This window comes from Gracilinanus agilis, chromosome 2 (genome assembly GCF_016433145.1).
Source record: "Gracilinanus agilis isolate LMUSP501 chromosome 2, AgileGrace, whole genome shotgun sequence".
In the NCBI taxonomy this organism is placed as follows: Eukaryota; Metazoa; Chordata; class Mammalia; order Didelphimorphia; family Didelphidae; genus Gracilinanus; species Gracilinanus agilis.
This window is the reverse complement of record NC_058131.1, coordinates 481,367,303-481,383,862: the sequence shown is the minus strand read 5'-3', so window position 1 is coordinate 481,383,862 and position 16,560 is coordinate 481,367,303. Positions and strand designations below refer to the sequence as shown.

Here is a 16,560-nt window from a genome sequence, read left to right as displayed (position 1 = left end):
TAGAACCATCCATTTGCTGGGGAGATAGAGGAGCTAAATTATTCTTAGTTTGTAAGTTCTTTGAATACATCTCTTAACTTGAGCTTTGTATCTCCCTAGGACCTAATAGAGTGCTCTATGCAAAGTAGATACTTAATAGTTGTGTGCATCTTCTATCTTTATCCTCATTGGAGAAAAGTCTCAGGACATTTTTTCAGATAATTTGATTTCTTGCATTTCTGGCTTATTCTTCATCCTAATCAGCCCTAGATCCTGAAAGTTGTATTGTGATTTTCTGAATTAATAGGAACTGCAGAAAGTTAATTTTTTCACCTTCAATTAGGATAAATGAAAGCAAACGATAGAGTTAAAGGAACTTTTACTTGCTAAATTTCAGGGAATTAAAGACACAAAGTTTCGCTAACCTTGAAATGTGATTTAGAAATGCAAGTAGAAAATAAGACAGTCTCTATAGGGAAATGTGTTGGAGAGCAGTGATCAAAATCACTTATTGAATGGGAAGAATTTAGCTTAGGTAGAAATTAATGGTTGGGGATAACTTGAAGATAGACCTTACATTTTTCACTTAGCAAGAAAATAAAAACAGTCTCGTCTAGTAAAGTATGCCAAAACATCTCATCATCAGAGAGGGCACTAGTTGGTAAAAGAACATCAGAGGAAGCCAGGTAGTAGAATTAATCATATCAAGGCCTGATCTAAAAGATCTCTAAAATCCTTTCCCTCTCTTAGGATCAATGTGACCTGAGTTTTATTTAACACCTACCCAGTATTTTTGCTTTTTTTTAATTTTTTTAAATCCTTCATGTCTTAGCAACAACTCTTAAGATAGATGGGGAAGGGCTAGGCATTTGAGGTTAAGTGATTTTCCCAGGGTCACACAGGTAAGAAATATCAGGGCAGATTAGAACTCAGGTCCTCCTGACTTCAGACCTGGCACTCTATCCAATGAGCTACCTAGCTATTCCTGTACCTAGTATTTTCATGTGAGGATTTTTTGTCCTCTGTCATCTTTTCTAAAAATACTCTATTTGCTTTTGGGGCAATTAATCTACATGATGTTGGGGTAAAGAGCCCTTCTTTGGGGCAACTATGTTTTGTGGAACCTTAGTGCTTTATGCAAAGTGTATAGCAATTTCATGAGAATTTTAATATTTTCCTCCTAGAATGTTAAATGTGAAATTATATGTATGCAGCATTTTTTTTCCTGCTTGGTAACAGGCTTAATTCCCTTTATTTTGAATTAAAATATCCTTGATTCTCCCACCTCATTTTAGGGTATTCCTCAGTTTCTCCTAAGCAGTATTTATGGTTTCTTTCTATAGGTTTTCAGATTCAGAGTTTTCCCTAGTTTGAGAAATGCTACCTGAAAGAAAATTTTGATAAGTTATTTAAAAAGTGAAAAGCCGCAGATGGTCTTTCATCTGAAGAAGCTTCAGGAGCTCTGCCTTTCCTATGTGGGTGGTTAAAGCACCAAAAGATAAAGGAGCCAAACATCAGTCTCTGTTAATTAAGCAGAGCTTTTCTCTAAATGTTCTTTTCTCCATTGTTTAATTTTAGGAGGAAACCTATATGATAAAATCCTGCGTCAGAAGGACAAATTGTTTGAGGAAGAGGTATTTCAGATTAATATGGAAGGGGCTAGAATTGTTCTTTAATTACTCTAACTTCTGGGGTTCTTTGCTTATGTTTGCTCTCCTCTCACCTGCTCCTCAGTCTTCTGTCAAAAAGCCTTTGTAGGTTTGGGACATTCGAGAGTACAGTCTTGTGTGAAGATGAGGGCTGTTTTTACCTGCTTTTAAAGTTTTTACTCCTACAAAATGATGCCTTATGAGTTCTCCTAGTCTGCATTCCTGCTTACTGATTGCTTTCTTATCTATAGCTCTCCTTAGAACCTGCTTAGGTTTCTTGCCAGCATGTATTTTTCAAAAAGTTCACAAAAGTCTGTGTCACTGGTGCACTTTGAAACTGCTTTAAAGCTGTTTTATAATGATGATCTGCTTTTGCCTTCCATGTCTGCTGTTCTGTTCTGTTTTATTCAGCCAACAAGAAGGACATTTACTTTCATTTGAAATCCAAGTTTGGCTGTATCTTCTTTTGTGTTTTCCTTTTAGTGAATTGAGTTGTTTCAATACTAAATATATTTTCTCTCCTTGTAGATGGTGGTCTGGTACCTATTTCAGATTGTATCAGCAGTGAGCTGCATCCACAGAGCTGGGATACTCCATAGGTAATGAGGGGGAGAAGGACTAGGAAGCCAGGGTCAGGGTAGGCTAGAATAGAGGGACCTCACATGAGCATTTTTTGCTTTCTTGGTAGAATAGTAATATCTTTTTCTATAGAATAAAATTTAGAGCTGAAAAGAACAAATGTCATCCTTAGTTCCTGAGAGTAAACCATATTTGTGCTATAGACACATCTTCCTAATAAGCTAAGCACGACTACATTTGGTAGTGAAAACTATACGCTTTAGATTTAAATAAATTCACAAACATGCCCTACACTTGCATAGGAAGTTGTATTAGGTTAATTAAAATGAAAAGTTAGTTATATTCTCTGAGCCATTTAGATGTTTAGCAAGCCCTATTTTTTTCTGCTTATATTTCTTTTATTTAAATAAAACATTCTTATTTTTCCTGTTATGACTATATTGTCTTATTTTTCCTAATCAAGGAGTAAGATTATTTTGAGACCATGTCCAATCCAAGACTTTTATTGAGTAAATCACTAATTAGTGAAGATTAATTATAACAATGCTTCTTTTTGACACTTGTTCAGTAGTGGTTGTTGCATTCTACTTTTTTTTTTCTGAATGTAATTAACTTTATTACTATGAATTAGACACAGCCTTCAGCAGAAGAAGCCAAAGCACGAACCAAATAGAACTTACTTTAAGCTGATTACATAAAAAAACATTGAGAAATGTAGCCTGTAAAATCATAACATGCTTGGCCACACTGCTTACTGGGATTTATAGTCTCTTTCCCCTTGGTATGCTAGAGACCCTGAAACTAAACAAGGGTAAGATAGTAAAATGACTTTCACTTCTCTTGATCTGAAGCAGCTGTTTGCCAGAAAGTTGTGCTTGACAAAGACAGGCAATTTAGTCTGCAGGGACCAAAGTGACCTAGAATATGGTTTTTATCACCTTTCTCTCCCACCCTTCCACTAGGCCTTCATTTGCTGTGGGAAACATTCCAATTCTTTGGAGAGTTTAAGGATTCAAGTTATTTTTTCCTCTTTTGGATATCAAAATAGAGTATGTTAGATTGATAGTCATTGCATTGAAACTTGACTAGGATCTTATACAAAGATCTGGGTAGTAATATGATAGTGCTCACACTGCAGTAATAGTGTCACTAGGATACTTTGAACCCTGAAGAAATAAGATAAAAAAAGAATCTAATACTGGGATTGAATATGTACTCTCTCTTTTTCAGAGATATAAAAACTTTAAATATTTTCCTAACTAAGGCAAACCTAATAAAACTTGGAGATTATGGGCTGGCAAAGAAACTTAATTCTGAATACTCCATGGCTGAAACTGTAAGTATATATTGCCATTGTCTTAAGTTAGTGATTTTTCCACTTTTTTTTTCCTACTGTGGGTTATAGAAATTTTGCATCCTCTGTCCATGCCATTTAGTTCTTAGGATCCTAGCCTTAGAATTAGGAATGACCCAAAAGGCCATTGGGGCAGCCCCTTGTTTTACAAATGTGAAAACTGAAGTCTAAACGTTTAAATGTCTTGCCAAAAGTCATAAAATTAGTCAGTGTCAGAAGTGGTCTTTGAACTCAAATCCTCTGCCTATGGAGTCCATGCAGTGCTCTTTCCACAGCACTATACATGTCTCATAGTCCTTAAGCCATTGTTTAGAAATTATTCACACCTAAGGTTTCAGGAAGCATTTTTCTTAGAACTTAGAATTTTTTTATGTTTCTGCTTTCAGAAATCTTTGTCTATACACAGCCCTATTTTTAAATTCTCCCTCAACACTAGTTAAAGACTCTTCTGAACTTAACAAAATGCTTTACTTTGGGGGGAAAATTATTAATACTTTCGCCTTCCCAGGTCCTTTGGTGACTGTCGCTTTGTTTTTATGTATCTTAACTAATGCTGTGGATCAAGGTATTCAAAATTTCATAGCTCCTGGCTCAGGGACAAACCATAAACCACAAATGGAAATTAGAAATTTAGAAAACAGTCTGTTCAGAAATATCATATATAGACTAAACTAAGGTTTCCCCATTAAATCTTGATCTCAAAGGAACATCTGTAAAAAAGAGGAGTGGGGGCAGCTAGGTGACTCAGAAGATAGTCAGGCATGAAGACAAGAGGTGTCCTGGGTTCAAATGTGGTCTCAGACACTTCTTAGCTGTGTAACTATAGGCAAGTAATTTTATCCCAATTATTGGTTCTAAGATGGAAGGTGAGGGGTTTTAAAAAAAAAAAAAAAGAGTAGTGATTCCTATCCTTTAGGATTTGTTTGGAGTATTCATATAGGAGTCATAAAACTCTATTGGTTGTTTAATTTTATAGTCTTCTTAAACAATTTAAACATTATTAAATTAAAATATTGTTTTAAAACAACTTCTAGACATCTCCAGAAATTATCAGAAACATCCTGGGGGTGAATCACTACTTTAGGAATTCAGACTGTTATGGATATTGATATCCAGCCAGTGAGCTTTTAGGGAGAGAATCAAGGACATTATTGAAGCCTTAATTTACAATTGCTTTTGTTTAGTCAGTTAAAATTTAAGGGAAAAAATTACATAAAACAAAACTTAACCCTTTTCTTCTAAAAAAATTCATCTAGCTTCCTGCCTTTATTTATACCCTCCCTTCTTTCTGTTTAAATTCTACCCATCCTTCAAGACCTAACCTAAGATTACCCCTTCTCTGAAACCTCCCTGATTTTCCTGGTCCTAGCAAGTTGGAAAATTTATCTTTCCTTGGCCTTTACCTGAAACTTTGTATATCTCTTGTATTTTAGTTGTTTGTGTTCCATATCACCTCTACTATGTGTTACACAATGGCAGAAACAAAATCTTTGTATCTCTTCCAGCACCATAGTGTTGAGCGCATAGTAGATATTTGTTTATTGAGTTAAACCAAATAACTGAACAAAATGATGACTCTCAAACTTAGTAAAAGCGGGTGTCTGTTGGAGAATTTGTAATCTCTTCTTTTAGGATACGAAAGCCTCCATATTGATGGACTTGGAACATAATCCGAAAACCATTCCAGTAGCTGGAAATTCTTCTCAAAATGGGAGCAAATGCAGGAAAATCAAGACAGGATAAATGTTGCTTTGAGAGCAATGCATTTTAGTGAAACCATTATTAACTCCATCACATCATTTTACTCACCTTACCTTTAGCTTTTTTTTCCCTTTGGGGAACTTTTAGCGGAAGATATTTGCATTTATAAAGCTCAAAATGTGTCTTAAATGTTAATGGCTGTTGTCTGATGGAAATCCTAGGGCACTTGAGCTTCTCAAATGGCTTCACTGCTTTCTCTTTCCAAGTGTTTCTTATTTAATAGGTACTCAGTAAGTTTGAACTGAAAAGACTGATAATACTTCCTTAGAGGAGCCATACATGCATCATATAACTAAATTCTGCATCTGATATTTCATTTGAGGCCTCTAAAATCATCTAGAAACTCAAGTTTAACATTGAGCTATTAGCAATAGGAACTTAGGAGACTGGATTAATTAAAAGGTGATTTTTAAAAATTATTTTGTTGTTGTTCAGCTTGTAGGAACCCCATACTACATGTCTCCAGAACTCTGCCAGGGGGTGAAATACAACTTCAAGTCTGATATCTGGGCAGTAGGTTGTGTTATTTTTGAACTGCTCACCCTGAAGAGGACCTTTGATGCAACAGTAAGTTGGTTTATTTTCACTATATAAAGGTGTTAAAAATTAGTTTACATGAAAAAATTCATTTGTGAGATCCTTATTTAGTTAAATTTGTTCTTTTTAATATTTGTGGTATTATGATAATAACTTAATTTTATGTTCTACTTTATAGTTTACAAAGGATTTTCCTCATAACAACTCTGAGATAGGTAGTTCAATACAAATACTATCCTCATATTATAGGTATGCATCTGCAAACAGGTATAAACTATAAAAATTAATTGAATGTGATGGTAGAATATTCCCATTTCAGGAACTAGATTAACTGTTTTCTTTTGTTTTTAAATCACATTCATTTCCAAACATAGCCATTTCTCCTTCTCTATCTCCAATGAGCTTTCCCTGATGACAAAAATTTAAAAAGAAAAATCAGTTCAGTAAAACCAAACAAGGTATCAGTCACATCGGACAACATATAAGTTATTCCATGTCTATAGCCTTCCTTTATCCTCATGTCCTAATCTCTCTATTGAAGACAGAAAGATAAATTTTCTCATCTTTTCTCTGACTAAGCTTGGGCATTATAACATTCATTTTTTATTATGTTCTACATTTACATTGTTAAATTCATTTTAAGTGTTGTTTTCTTGATTCAGCTTACTTCACTATACATCAGTTCATGTAAGTCCTCCCAAACTTTTCTGTATTCTTCATATTCATTGCTTCTTACAGAAGTTATCCTTTGCATTCATGTACTACCACTTATTTAGTCATTCCCCAGTATGGGTTCCTGCTTTGTTTTCCTACCACAAAAATTTTTTATTTATGTTTTAGTATATATGGGACCTTTCTGACTTTAACCTCCTTAGAGTATATGCTTAGCAACAGGATCTCTGAATCAAAGGAAATAAATATTTTGGACAATCTCTCTCTCCTTTTCCTTATTTTTAAAGCATAGTTCTAATTGTTTTCCAGATTGTTTAGATCAAGCTCTACCAATATTATAATATATGTGCCTGTCTTCCTACTGCCTCTCCAACACTGATTTTGCCAGTCTAGTGTAGAGTTGTTTTAATATGCATTTCTCATATTAGTGATCTGAAGGAGAGCTTCTAATGGTTGGCATTTCTTTTTTTGAGAATTGTTTGTTCATATTCTTTGACACCTTCATTGAACCCATTATGTTCTAAACTCAGAAATCCTGCCTCTCACACACACTGAGGTTTCCATTATAAAATCCAAATCACACATTAACTTGAATGGCATTGCTTTTATAGTCAGTGAATATCTTGTCCTTATAATCCTTTATCTTTCCCCGACTTGAGTTCCTCAGTGAAAGCAGTATGCCTAAATAATTAATATAAAGAACTTGAAGTTGGTAGGCCAGAGTTTTATAGCTACCTTGATACTGGGCAAATCATTTAATGCTTCACTACTTATTTTGAATGAAAACTTTAAAAACCACAGAGAGACTGAAAAATTCAAATTATTTTTCTAAGTGTTTATGGAGAAGAGGAAAAACATGATTTTTTTGTCTATAAATGTTCCAGATGATATATTGCCATGCTTCATAGTCTCCTAGTAACCATAATGCTCTAATTCCAATTCCTGCTTTTATAATTTTTGCTTTCTTCCGGACAAAAACAACTCATTTTACCAGTGTTTGTCTTTTTTCCCGAATTAACATTTCACTTTGAGTCATTTCCTCTTTAGTAATATTTAGTAATATTATTAACTCCCTTATTCAACATCTTTCTTGTATCTCGAGTCTTGTTATTTATCTACCCAGAATCATTGCGTTTTTCACTACAACAAAGTGCAATTAATTACTTCCAGGACAAAGTTGCAACCGGAGGCAAAGAAACATGGTTGTTCCACTTTTTCTTTTCATTGGGTTCTGATTATGATATTCCTTGAGTTATGGCTTCTATCCCTCACCTCCGGAATTTTTGGTTTGCCTCTTCTTCCTTGCCATGTCATGATTTTTTTTTTCTCATTTATGTGGCTCAGTAGTTCATTTAGTTACAATATTGTGATTTTGCAGTCCATAATTTTTGCCCCTCATGTTGGTCAGCTATCAACATTCAGGGTAATGATCAGACCATAACTCTGACTCTAACCAGGGATCTTAGAAATGCACTCTAGTGACTCAGAAGGGGTATTGAGTAAGCAAAGAAACGGATTGGCATAAAATAATCACCACTTCTTTAAAAAGATGACAAAATCAAAACTGAAAAACTCAGTCTATATAGCATCATTCTTTTGTACAGAAGATGATACATTCATCATTGACTCCTAGAATCCTCTTAATCTGTGTGTGAAGATCGTGCAAGGGATCCGGGCCATGGAAGTTGATTCCAGCCATTATTCTTTAGAGTTGATCCAGATGGTTCACTCATGTCTTCATCAGGTGAGTATGACTTGATTTCAGTTTTTTATTTTCTATCTTATCACACAAACAAGGCCAAGAGGCAAAGCAATTAAGGGAATGATGTGTGTGTGTATTATACATAAACACAGATATATATGTGTATATATATAAATATATATGAGATATTTGTGTGTATGTATATTTGTAGATATATACTGAGTCCCATATATTTATACCTATACACAGAAAAAATTATAGTTTATACACTGTGTCTTTCCCCACCAAAAAACTTTAATGAAAGTTTCCCTGAGAAGATCAGTTTAAATATACAATTTTACTACCTATTTTCTGCTCAGTGGGAAGTAAAAAATATTCATTTACAAAATATATCATAAATAAATCAAATGACCTCCTTGTACCTGTTTATTTACTTTGTGGGTATTATTAACAAGGGCTAGTAAACATAATGCATTACCATTTTCATATAAATGTAGGTGCTGGAAAGTTGAAACTAAGGTATTAGATCTTTTCAAATAAATATGCCAGCATTTAACAAATGACCTTTGAATATTGTTGAGCCTTTTTTATGTACATCCAAAATGCATAACCCAGCATTTTCTTGACAACAAGCCCTCAGGGGGAGATAGGTGGCACAGTAGGCTGGAGCCCTGAAGATCTGGGTTCAAATGTGGCCTCAGACACTTTCTAGCTGTCTGGCCCTGGGCAAGTCATTTAACCCCAACTGCCTAGCCCTTACAACTCTTCTGCTTTGAAATCAATACTAGGACAGAAGGTAAGGGTTTAAAGTAAAAGAAAAAAAGAATCCTTTCTGCATTTTTTTTCCCCTCAGGATCCTGAGAAGAGGCCCACTGCTGATGAGCTTCTGGATTTTCCACTTCTCAGTAAGCGCAGGAGGTAAGTGTGCAAACAAGTCTTTCTTTTGCCTTTCTATAGAATATTCACATTCAGAGAAATTTAACAAAGCCATTCTAATGCTTGCAGTTCAGTTTAAGATGTTTGTATATTTGTATCCTCTGATTTGTGCCTGATATTTCTAATTTCTAAAGTTTTTTAGTTTCCCACCAGAATTTCTGCTTTGGTTAGTTGAGGGAAATCCAGGTCTTTCACCTTCTAGCTTATGTTTTTCCAGTTGTGTATTGATGATTCTGTATTGGTGTAAGAAGGAAATTTTAAGTATTTATAGATATATATTAAAATGTGTGGCCACCAGGAATCAACAATTCAGGTTGATTCCGTAATTAAATCAGACCCAAGTCAGCATCTGGTTGAGGAGTTTATTTACAATCTGGTAGGTAAAAAGTAGGAATAAAGAGAAAGGGAGAGGCTAGTCCAGGCCAAAGGCCTGGACGGAGAGAGAAGGTTAAAGGGCTAAATAAATGAAGCTGTAAGCCACAAGGCCCAACAGCCAGATAGGCAGAGTTTAGAATTGGCCAGCTAGGCCAAGGAAGTCAGCCTAACTTACCCACGTGACAATATAGAGTGTAAGCTCTTTGTGGTCTCAGGAGATGCTTCTGCTCCCAGTTCGAGACGGCAACTGCCCCCACAGGAAGTTCACTAACTTACTTAAAGAGATAGTGTCTTTCATCACTTCCTGTGGTCCACCTCTAATTCAAATGGACAAATGGCAGTTTCTACATTGATTTGGACTGCCCAAAAGGCAGTCCCTTATTCTTGATTTGTTACTTATTGTCACGTGTGGGTAACTCGTCTCCCCTCCCCACTAAGGAAGGTGAGGATTACATCATTAGCACGCCTAGGTTGAGTAGATTTTTGACTATTAATGGGCTCGAGCTAATTCTATTTACACATTGGGAAGAGTTCTGTACTTCACATCTGTGAATCAAAAGGAACTTGCACTCAGTTTGCTGTTGCAAATTATGACAGGGCTATTATTTTATAGTGTAGAAGCATACCCTGTGGAACGTTCACATGGTCATAGATTTAGAGCTAGAAGAAATCTTAGAGGCCATCAAAAGCAATCTTCTTATTTTATAAATGAACCTGAGGCACAGAAGTTAAGTGGTTTGTCACATAACTAATACATGCCTCAGGTGGGATTCGAAACCAGGTTTTTGTGATTACAGGTCCAGCATGCTATCTGCTACATCATGCTGTGCCTCCAAGAGCAAAATCAGTCAAACATTGTGATAGAGGAAGGTGATGGTGCTTGACTAGCATAGTTTGACAATAATATCATTAATAAATTTTTCTATTAATATATACAAAAATATAATATCTTTGATCCAACCCTGTCATGAAGTTGTGAAATGTTTGATTTTGTTCAACTCATTGTCCAACAATATCATTTATTGCATTATCCTATGAAATTAATTGATCCTCAAAATGTCATTTCATTTATATTTTGTTTTCGTGGAGCTACTTAATCAGGTTCATACAGGCTATACCTATACTTGGATTTAGAAAAGGATTCAGATTAATCATAGAGGCAACACAGTTCCATGGAAAGAACCAAGGCTTTAGCAACAGAAGGACTTGGTTTCATATCCTAGTTCTGCCATGTAGTACCTATGTGAATTTAAGCAAGTCATTTAAATCACTCAGTTTCCTCATCTATATAATGGAGAAGTAAATGACTTCTGAGATCTTTTCCACCCCTGAAGCTATAATCTTCTAGTATAGTAGGAATCTAACAGTGTCTAATAAAGTGAGCTATCACAAGATAAATGTCACCATCTTATGGTTTGATGTATTTTTATCTCTCTTCTGGCAGGGAAATGGAGGAAAAAGTCACACTGCTTAATGGGCCAACAAAGAGACCAAGGTAAATGCACCATGTTTAGTAGAGATCCTTAATAATTTGCCTTTACTTTGATCTGTGCTTAGTCTAATGCCATTTATTTTTGTTTAACTTTTCTGAAATTCATTTCTGAAGAGGAATGTGGTGTGGATTGGCCAAAAATCCTATATGAGAGTGGATAACATAGTAAACATTAAAGTATGAGTACTCCAGATTAATTAAGGTATCTTGACAAAGCTGTTAGAAAGTTGCAGTGCTAGAACTAAAAGTATGTTGTAATCAAGGATTAGGATTGTAATATATTGGTGAGAAAGAAAACTACCAACTCAACCAGAAACATTCCATTTTGATTTAGAATTTTTTTTAACCCTTTCCTTTTGTCTTAGAATCAGTATTATGTATTGGTTCCAAGGCAAAAGAGCAATAGGGGCTAGGCAGTGGGGGTTAAGTGATTTGCCTGGGGTCACACAGCTAAGAAGTGTCTGAGTTCACATTTGAACCAGGATCTCCCATCTTTAGGCCTGGCTGTCTACTCTCTGAGCCACCTAGCTGTCCCCATTTTGATTTAGTATTTATTATATTAGTACATGTTTTGTGGGTTTTTTGTGCAGGTCAAGTACTGCGAATGAGACTCCCATTGCAGTGGTTACATCACGGACCAGTGAGGTTTATGTTTGGGGAGGTGGAAAATCCACTCCACAGAAGCTAGATGTCATCAAGAGTGGATGTAGTGCCCGGCAGGTGTGTGCAGGCAATACCCACTTTGCTGTGGTGACAGTGGAGAAGGAGCTATACACCTGGGTGGTAAGTGAGAGAAATTCTTTTCTAGTCCACCATGCTAAGCATATATGTGTACTGGACTGCAACACAGGATCCCAGAAACAAGTCAGAAAAATTCCAAAAACTCATTCAGTAATTAAAGAGGAATAGAAAGAAAATATAAGGAGATTCTGTCATTGTGGACTGAGAGGTTACAGATTTTCATTAAAGAGGTAGCCTCTTGACCACATTCTGAGATTTGTGGTAAGTTTTTTTGCAAAAGAAAGGGTTCAAGAAAATTAACCTGCTAGAGAATGAATGTTAATCTTGTTATACAGTTTGGTTCCCTGTAATTTACTGGCAAAAGAAAGAACCCATGTTTCATTAAAGCTGTGGCCGAAATCATAAATTACATGTAAAAGAATTTCCAAGTGGGGGGTAGCTAGGTGGCTCAGTGAATTGATAGCCAGGCCTAGAGTTGTGAGTTCCTGGGTTCAAATTTGGCCTCAGATGCTTCCCAACTGTATAACCCTGGATAAGTCACTTAACCCCCATTGCCTAGCTCTCACTTCTATTCTGCCTAGAACCAATACACCGTGTATTGATTCTAAGAGGAAAGGTAAGGGTTTTAAAAAAAAATTCCAAGAATAATAAATGGTCCCACTTAGCAAAAACAATAAGTAATTAAAACATCCAAAATGAAGTGGTTACTTTAAAAGTGTGAGAACACTCAGAACATTGTATTGGATAAATCACTAAGGATTTCATAAGGTTGTTAGAGAAATAGTGTTTATAGGGAAAGGGAGAAAGAAGGAAGTAGAATAGAAAGGGCTCTTAAGAAAAAAAATTTTAAGGTATTAATGATTGTTATTCATTGACAGCAAAATAGAACTTATAAGAACTATGAGATTATAGAGATACTAAATAATCTTAAGAGGCATGGTCATGTAGCATTGAATACCTCTGTTAGCAGAAAAAAATTAAGGAAATCTGTACCTAAAAAAACCTAGAGAACAACACACACATACATACACACACCCCAACCCCCCAAAAAAGTATCCAAATCATTGTATATATCAGTACAATTGAAAGCAAGAAAATGTGTTTTTGTTGTTTTGTTTTGTTTTTTTGTAAAGCTATTTTATTTTACAAATTACATGTAATAACAATTTTATACATAAGTATCCTGAAGTTATAAGATCTAAATTGTTTCCCTCCCTCTCCCTGGAGATGGTAAAGCAATTTGATCTGGGTTATTCATGTATAATCCTACAAAACATATTTCCATATTGTAAGATACTCATACAAAACCAATACCCCAAAATAAAAACCCAAATAAACTAAAGGGAAAAATCATGTGCTTTCTTCCACATTCCAACTCCAACAGTTCTTTCTCTGGAGGGTGGATAACATTCTTTGATGGAAGTCCTTTAGAATTGTCATAGATCATTGTTTTGCTGAGAGTATCTAAATCTTTCACAGCTGATCTTTCTACAATATCGCTGTTACTATGTACAATGTTCTCCTGGTTCTGCTTACTTGACTCTACATCCATTCATGTAGATCTTTCCAGCTCTTTCTGAAATCATCTTGTTCATCATTTCTTATAGCACAATAGTATTCCATCACCATCATATACCACAGTTTGTTTAGCCATTCCCCAGTTGATGGACATCCCCTTAATTTCCAATAATAATAATAATAATTTCACATAAAGAGAAGCTATGAATATTTTTTTATAGGTAGGTCCTTTCCCCTTTTTTTGATCTCTTTAGGATACAGACCTAGAAATTGTAATCAAAGTATGTACTATTTTACAGTCCTTTAGGCATTGTTCCAAATTGTCCTCGAAAATAGTTCAATCAGTTCACAACTCCATCAACAATATATTAGTGTCCCAATTTTGCTAAATCCCCTTCATTTGTTCCTTTCCTTTACTGTCATATTGGCCAATCTGGATAGGTGTGAGGTGGCACCTCAGAGTTGTTTTAATTTCCATTTCTCTAATCAAGAATTATTTGGAACATTTTTTCATATGATTACTGATAGCTTTAATTTCTTCATCTGAAAACTACTTGTTTATATCCTTTGACAGGTTTTCAATTGGGTAATGGCTTGTATTGCAAGAAAATATTTAAAAAGAAAAAATAAATTCAACATTTGCTTTATGAAAATACCAAAAAACCTGATAAATAATTAAGTCTTAATTTTTTAAAGCACAAATCCAAATCATGGACATTAGAAATGAAAAATAGCCCAAGGAGAAGAAATAAGAATACTATTTTTAGAGATTGAGATATGTGCTTATAGATTTGAGAATCTTTTTTTTAAAAGGGGCGGGGGGAGCAGCTGGGTAGTTCAGTGGATTGAGAGCCAAGCCTAGAGGCGTAAGTTCAGATCTGGCCTCAGACACTTCCCAGCTGTATGACCCTGGGCAGTCACTTAACCCCCATTGCCTAGCTAGCCCTTACCACTCTTCTGCCTTGGAGCCAATAGCCAATACCCAGTATTGACTCCAAGATGGAAGGTACGGGTTAAAAAAAAATTTATTTTTTTTTTAAATGGAGAGGGGCAACTAGGTAGCATGGTTAGATAGAGTACAAAGCATGGAGTTGGGAGGACCTGGGTTCAAATTTTGCCTCAGATAATTCCTAGCTGTCTGGCCCCGTGCAAGCCACTTAACCCCAATTATCTAGCCTTTGCCCTTCTTAGAATTGTTAATAAGACAGAAAGTAAAGGCTTGTTTGAACAAAAAAAAAGAATAATTAAAATAATTAAAATAATTAAAAACCTAAAATTCCTAAGAGAACAAGAAGTGAGCAGTTTGAGTAGCCTAATCTCAGAAGTCATCATCAGATGGATCGTTAAAGAACTGCCAGGCCACAAGTTTCCAACCCCAGACAGATTCACACATGAATTTCTACCAATACATGTGTGTGCATGGATCGATGGAAAGCTAGATGAATTAATGAAAAAAAAGCATTGATGAAGCACTCTGTTAAGTGCAAGAGATATAAATAGAAACATAAAGCAGTCCTCTTTCTCGGTCAGCTGTCATTCTACTGGGGGAGACAACCCAAATGGAAGGTTTCAGTTACAAGTCAGATGGAAAGGTTCCGCAATCCTTTGGGTGCAGTGGCAAAGCAAATGGTATTGCCTAATTTTCATTGATAAAATCATTTCAGTTTCTGAAGTTGAGCCATTTGACAGTGCTAAGAACTTTTCAAATTAATGAACAAATAATTCCAATAATAATATACAGACAATTTCAGAGTACAAAGAAAAAGTCATTTTTTTTAACTCATTCTGTTTGGCAAATACCTATTGAAGACCAAGCCAAGAAGGGAAACCACAGACCAATATCATTCCTGAATATTGACATAAAAACAGAAAGAGACATAGCCCCAAAAGTTATCCATCATAAACAAAAGGGACACATAAATGTAATTCAAGGATTGTTTTTCTGCTATTAAATTACCAACAAGAAAAAAATAAAGACTTTGTTATCATAACATTAGATACTGAGAACGCCTCTGATAAAATTTAATACTCAAACTAAAATAATAACTATAGGTATAGAAAGATCTTATCATAATGATTTTAAAGCATATATTTGAGACCACAGGCTAACAGTGAAGGAAGATTAGACATATTCAAGAGATGTCTTCCAACTCTGCGACTAAGTGATTCCCAGAATAAGAGTGTTTTTCTCTCATCATCTTCAATGAATTTTATAGCTTCTTACCTTGGAAATGATAATAGGGGACAGGAGACTTAGTGATCTCATCAGTTCACTTGGACTTAATTATCATCTCTATACTGATGGTTAGATTGTCAAATCTACCCCAACCTCTCTGCTTACTTCCAAGTCTTTCCTCTCCATCTGCCTTTCAGATATCTCAAATTAGATGTCCAGTAGACATCTTAAACTCAAAGTGTCCAAAATGGAACTCATCTTTCCTATTAAAATTCCTTACTTTCTTCTCCATACCCCTCCTTATTACCGAAAGGGGCACCAACATCCTTCCTTTCCCATAGGCTACCAGTTTAAGCATTATGCTGGATTCCTCACCATTTCTCAGCCCCCCATGCAATCTGTTGACAAGACTTATTGATTTCACCTCTGCAGCATCTCTTGTATAATCCCCGTCCCTCCTCTGACTCTGTCATCACACAGGATGATATCACTTTATCACTTTACACTTGGATTATTGCAGTTGCCTCTTAATGGGTCTCCCTACCTTAAGACTCTTCCCCACTCCAATCTGTCTTCCATTTCCCTAAAGCACAGGTCTGACCATGTCATTTTCTACTAAGTAAACTCCTGTGGCTCTCTATCCCCTCCATCATCAAATTCAAAATGCTTCATAATATAGCCCCTCCTACCTTTCCTGTCTTCTTACATCTTTGTTTGGTCACTTTTCAGTGTGTCCTACTCTTCCTGACCCCATTTGGGGTTTTCTTGACAAAGATACTAAAGTGTTTTGCCATTTCCATCTCCAGCTCATTTTACAGATAAGGAAACTGGGACAAATAGGGTTAAGTGATTTGTCCAGGGTCACCCAGCTAGTAAGTATCTAGGGCCAGATTTGGACAACAGGCTAGGCATGCTATCTACTGTGCGCCTAGCTGCCCTTCTCTCCATGTATCCTTTGATCCAGTGGCATTGACCTTTTTTTTTTTTTTTTCTGTTTATAATACTCATTTTTTTTAACATTTATTAATATTCATTTTTAACATGGTTACATGATTCATGCTCCACCTTTCCCCTTCAACCCCCGCCCCC

The 16,560-nt window shown here is 35.6% G+C and overlaps 1 protein-coding gene across 1 annotated transcript in view; it reads left to right on the top strand.

Moving 5' to 3' along the window:
• NEK9 (NIMA related kinase 9) overlaps positions 1–16,560 on the top strand; it is a 44,696-nt gene that overhangs the window by 9,672 nt on the left and 18,464 nt on the right. The window contains exons 3-10 of the mRNA XM_044664946.1: positions 1,558–1,613; positions 2,157–2,227; positions 3,438–3,543; positions 5,758–5,889; positions 8,165–8,275; positions 9,087–9,151; positions 10,989–11,039; positions 11,627–11,819. Coding sequence (XP_044520881.1) covers positions 1,558–1,613; positions 2,157–2,227; positions 3,438–3,543; positions 5,758–5,889; positions 8,165–8,275; positions 9,087–9,151; positions 10,989–11,039; positions 11,627–11,819 — 785 coding nt within the window. The remainder of the gene's footprint in view (positions 1–1,557; positions 1,614–2,156; positions 2,228–3,437; positions 3,544–5,757; positions 5,890–8,164; positions 8,276–9,086; positions 9,152–10,988; positions 11,040–11,626; positions 11,820–16,560) is intronic.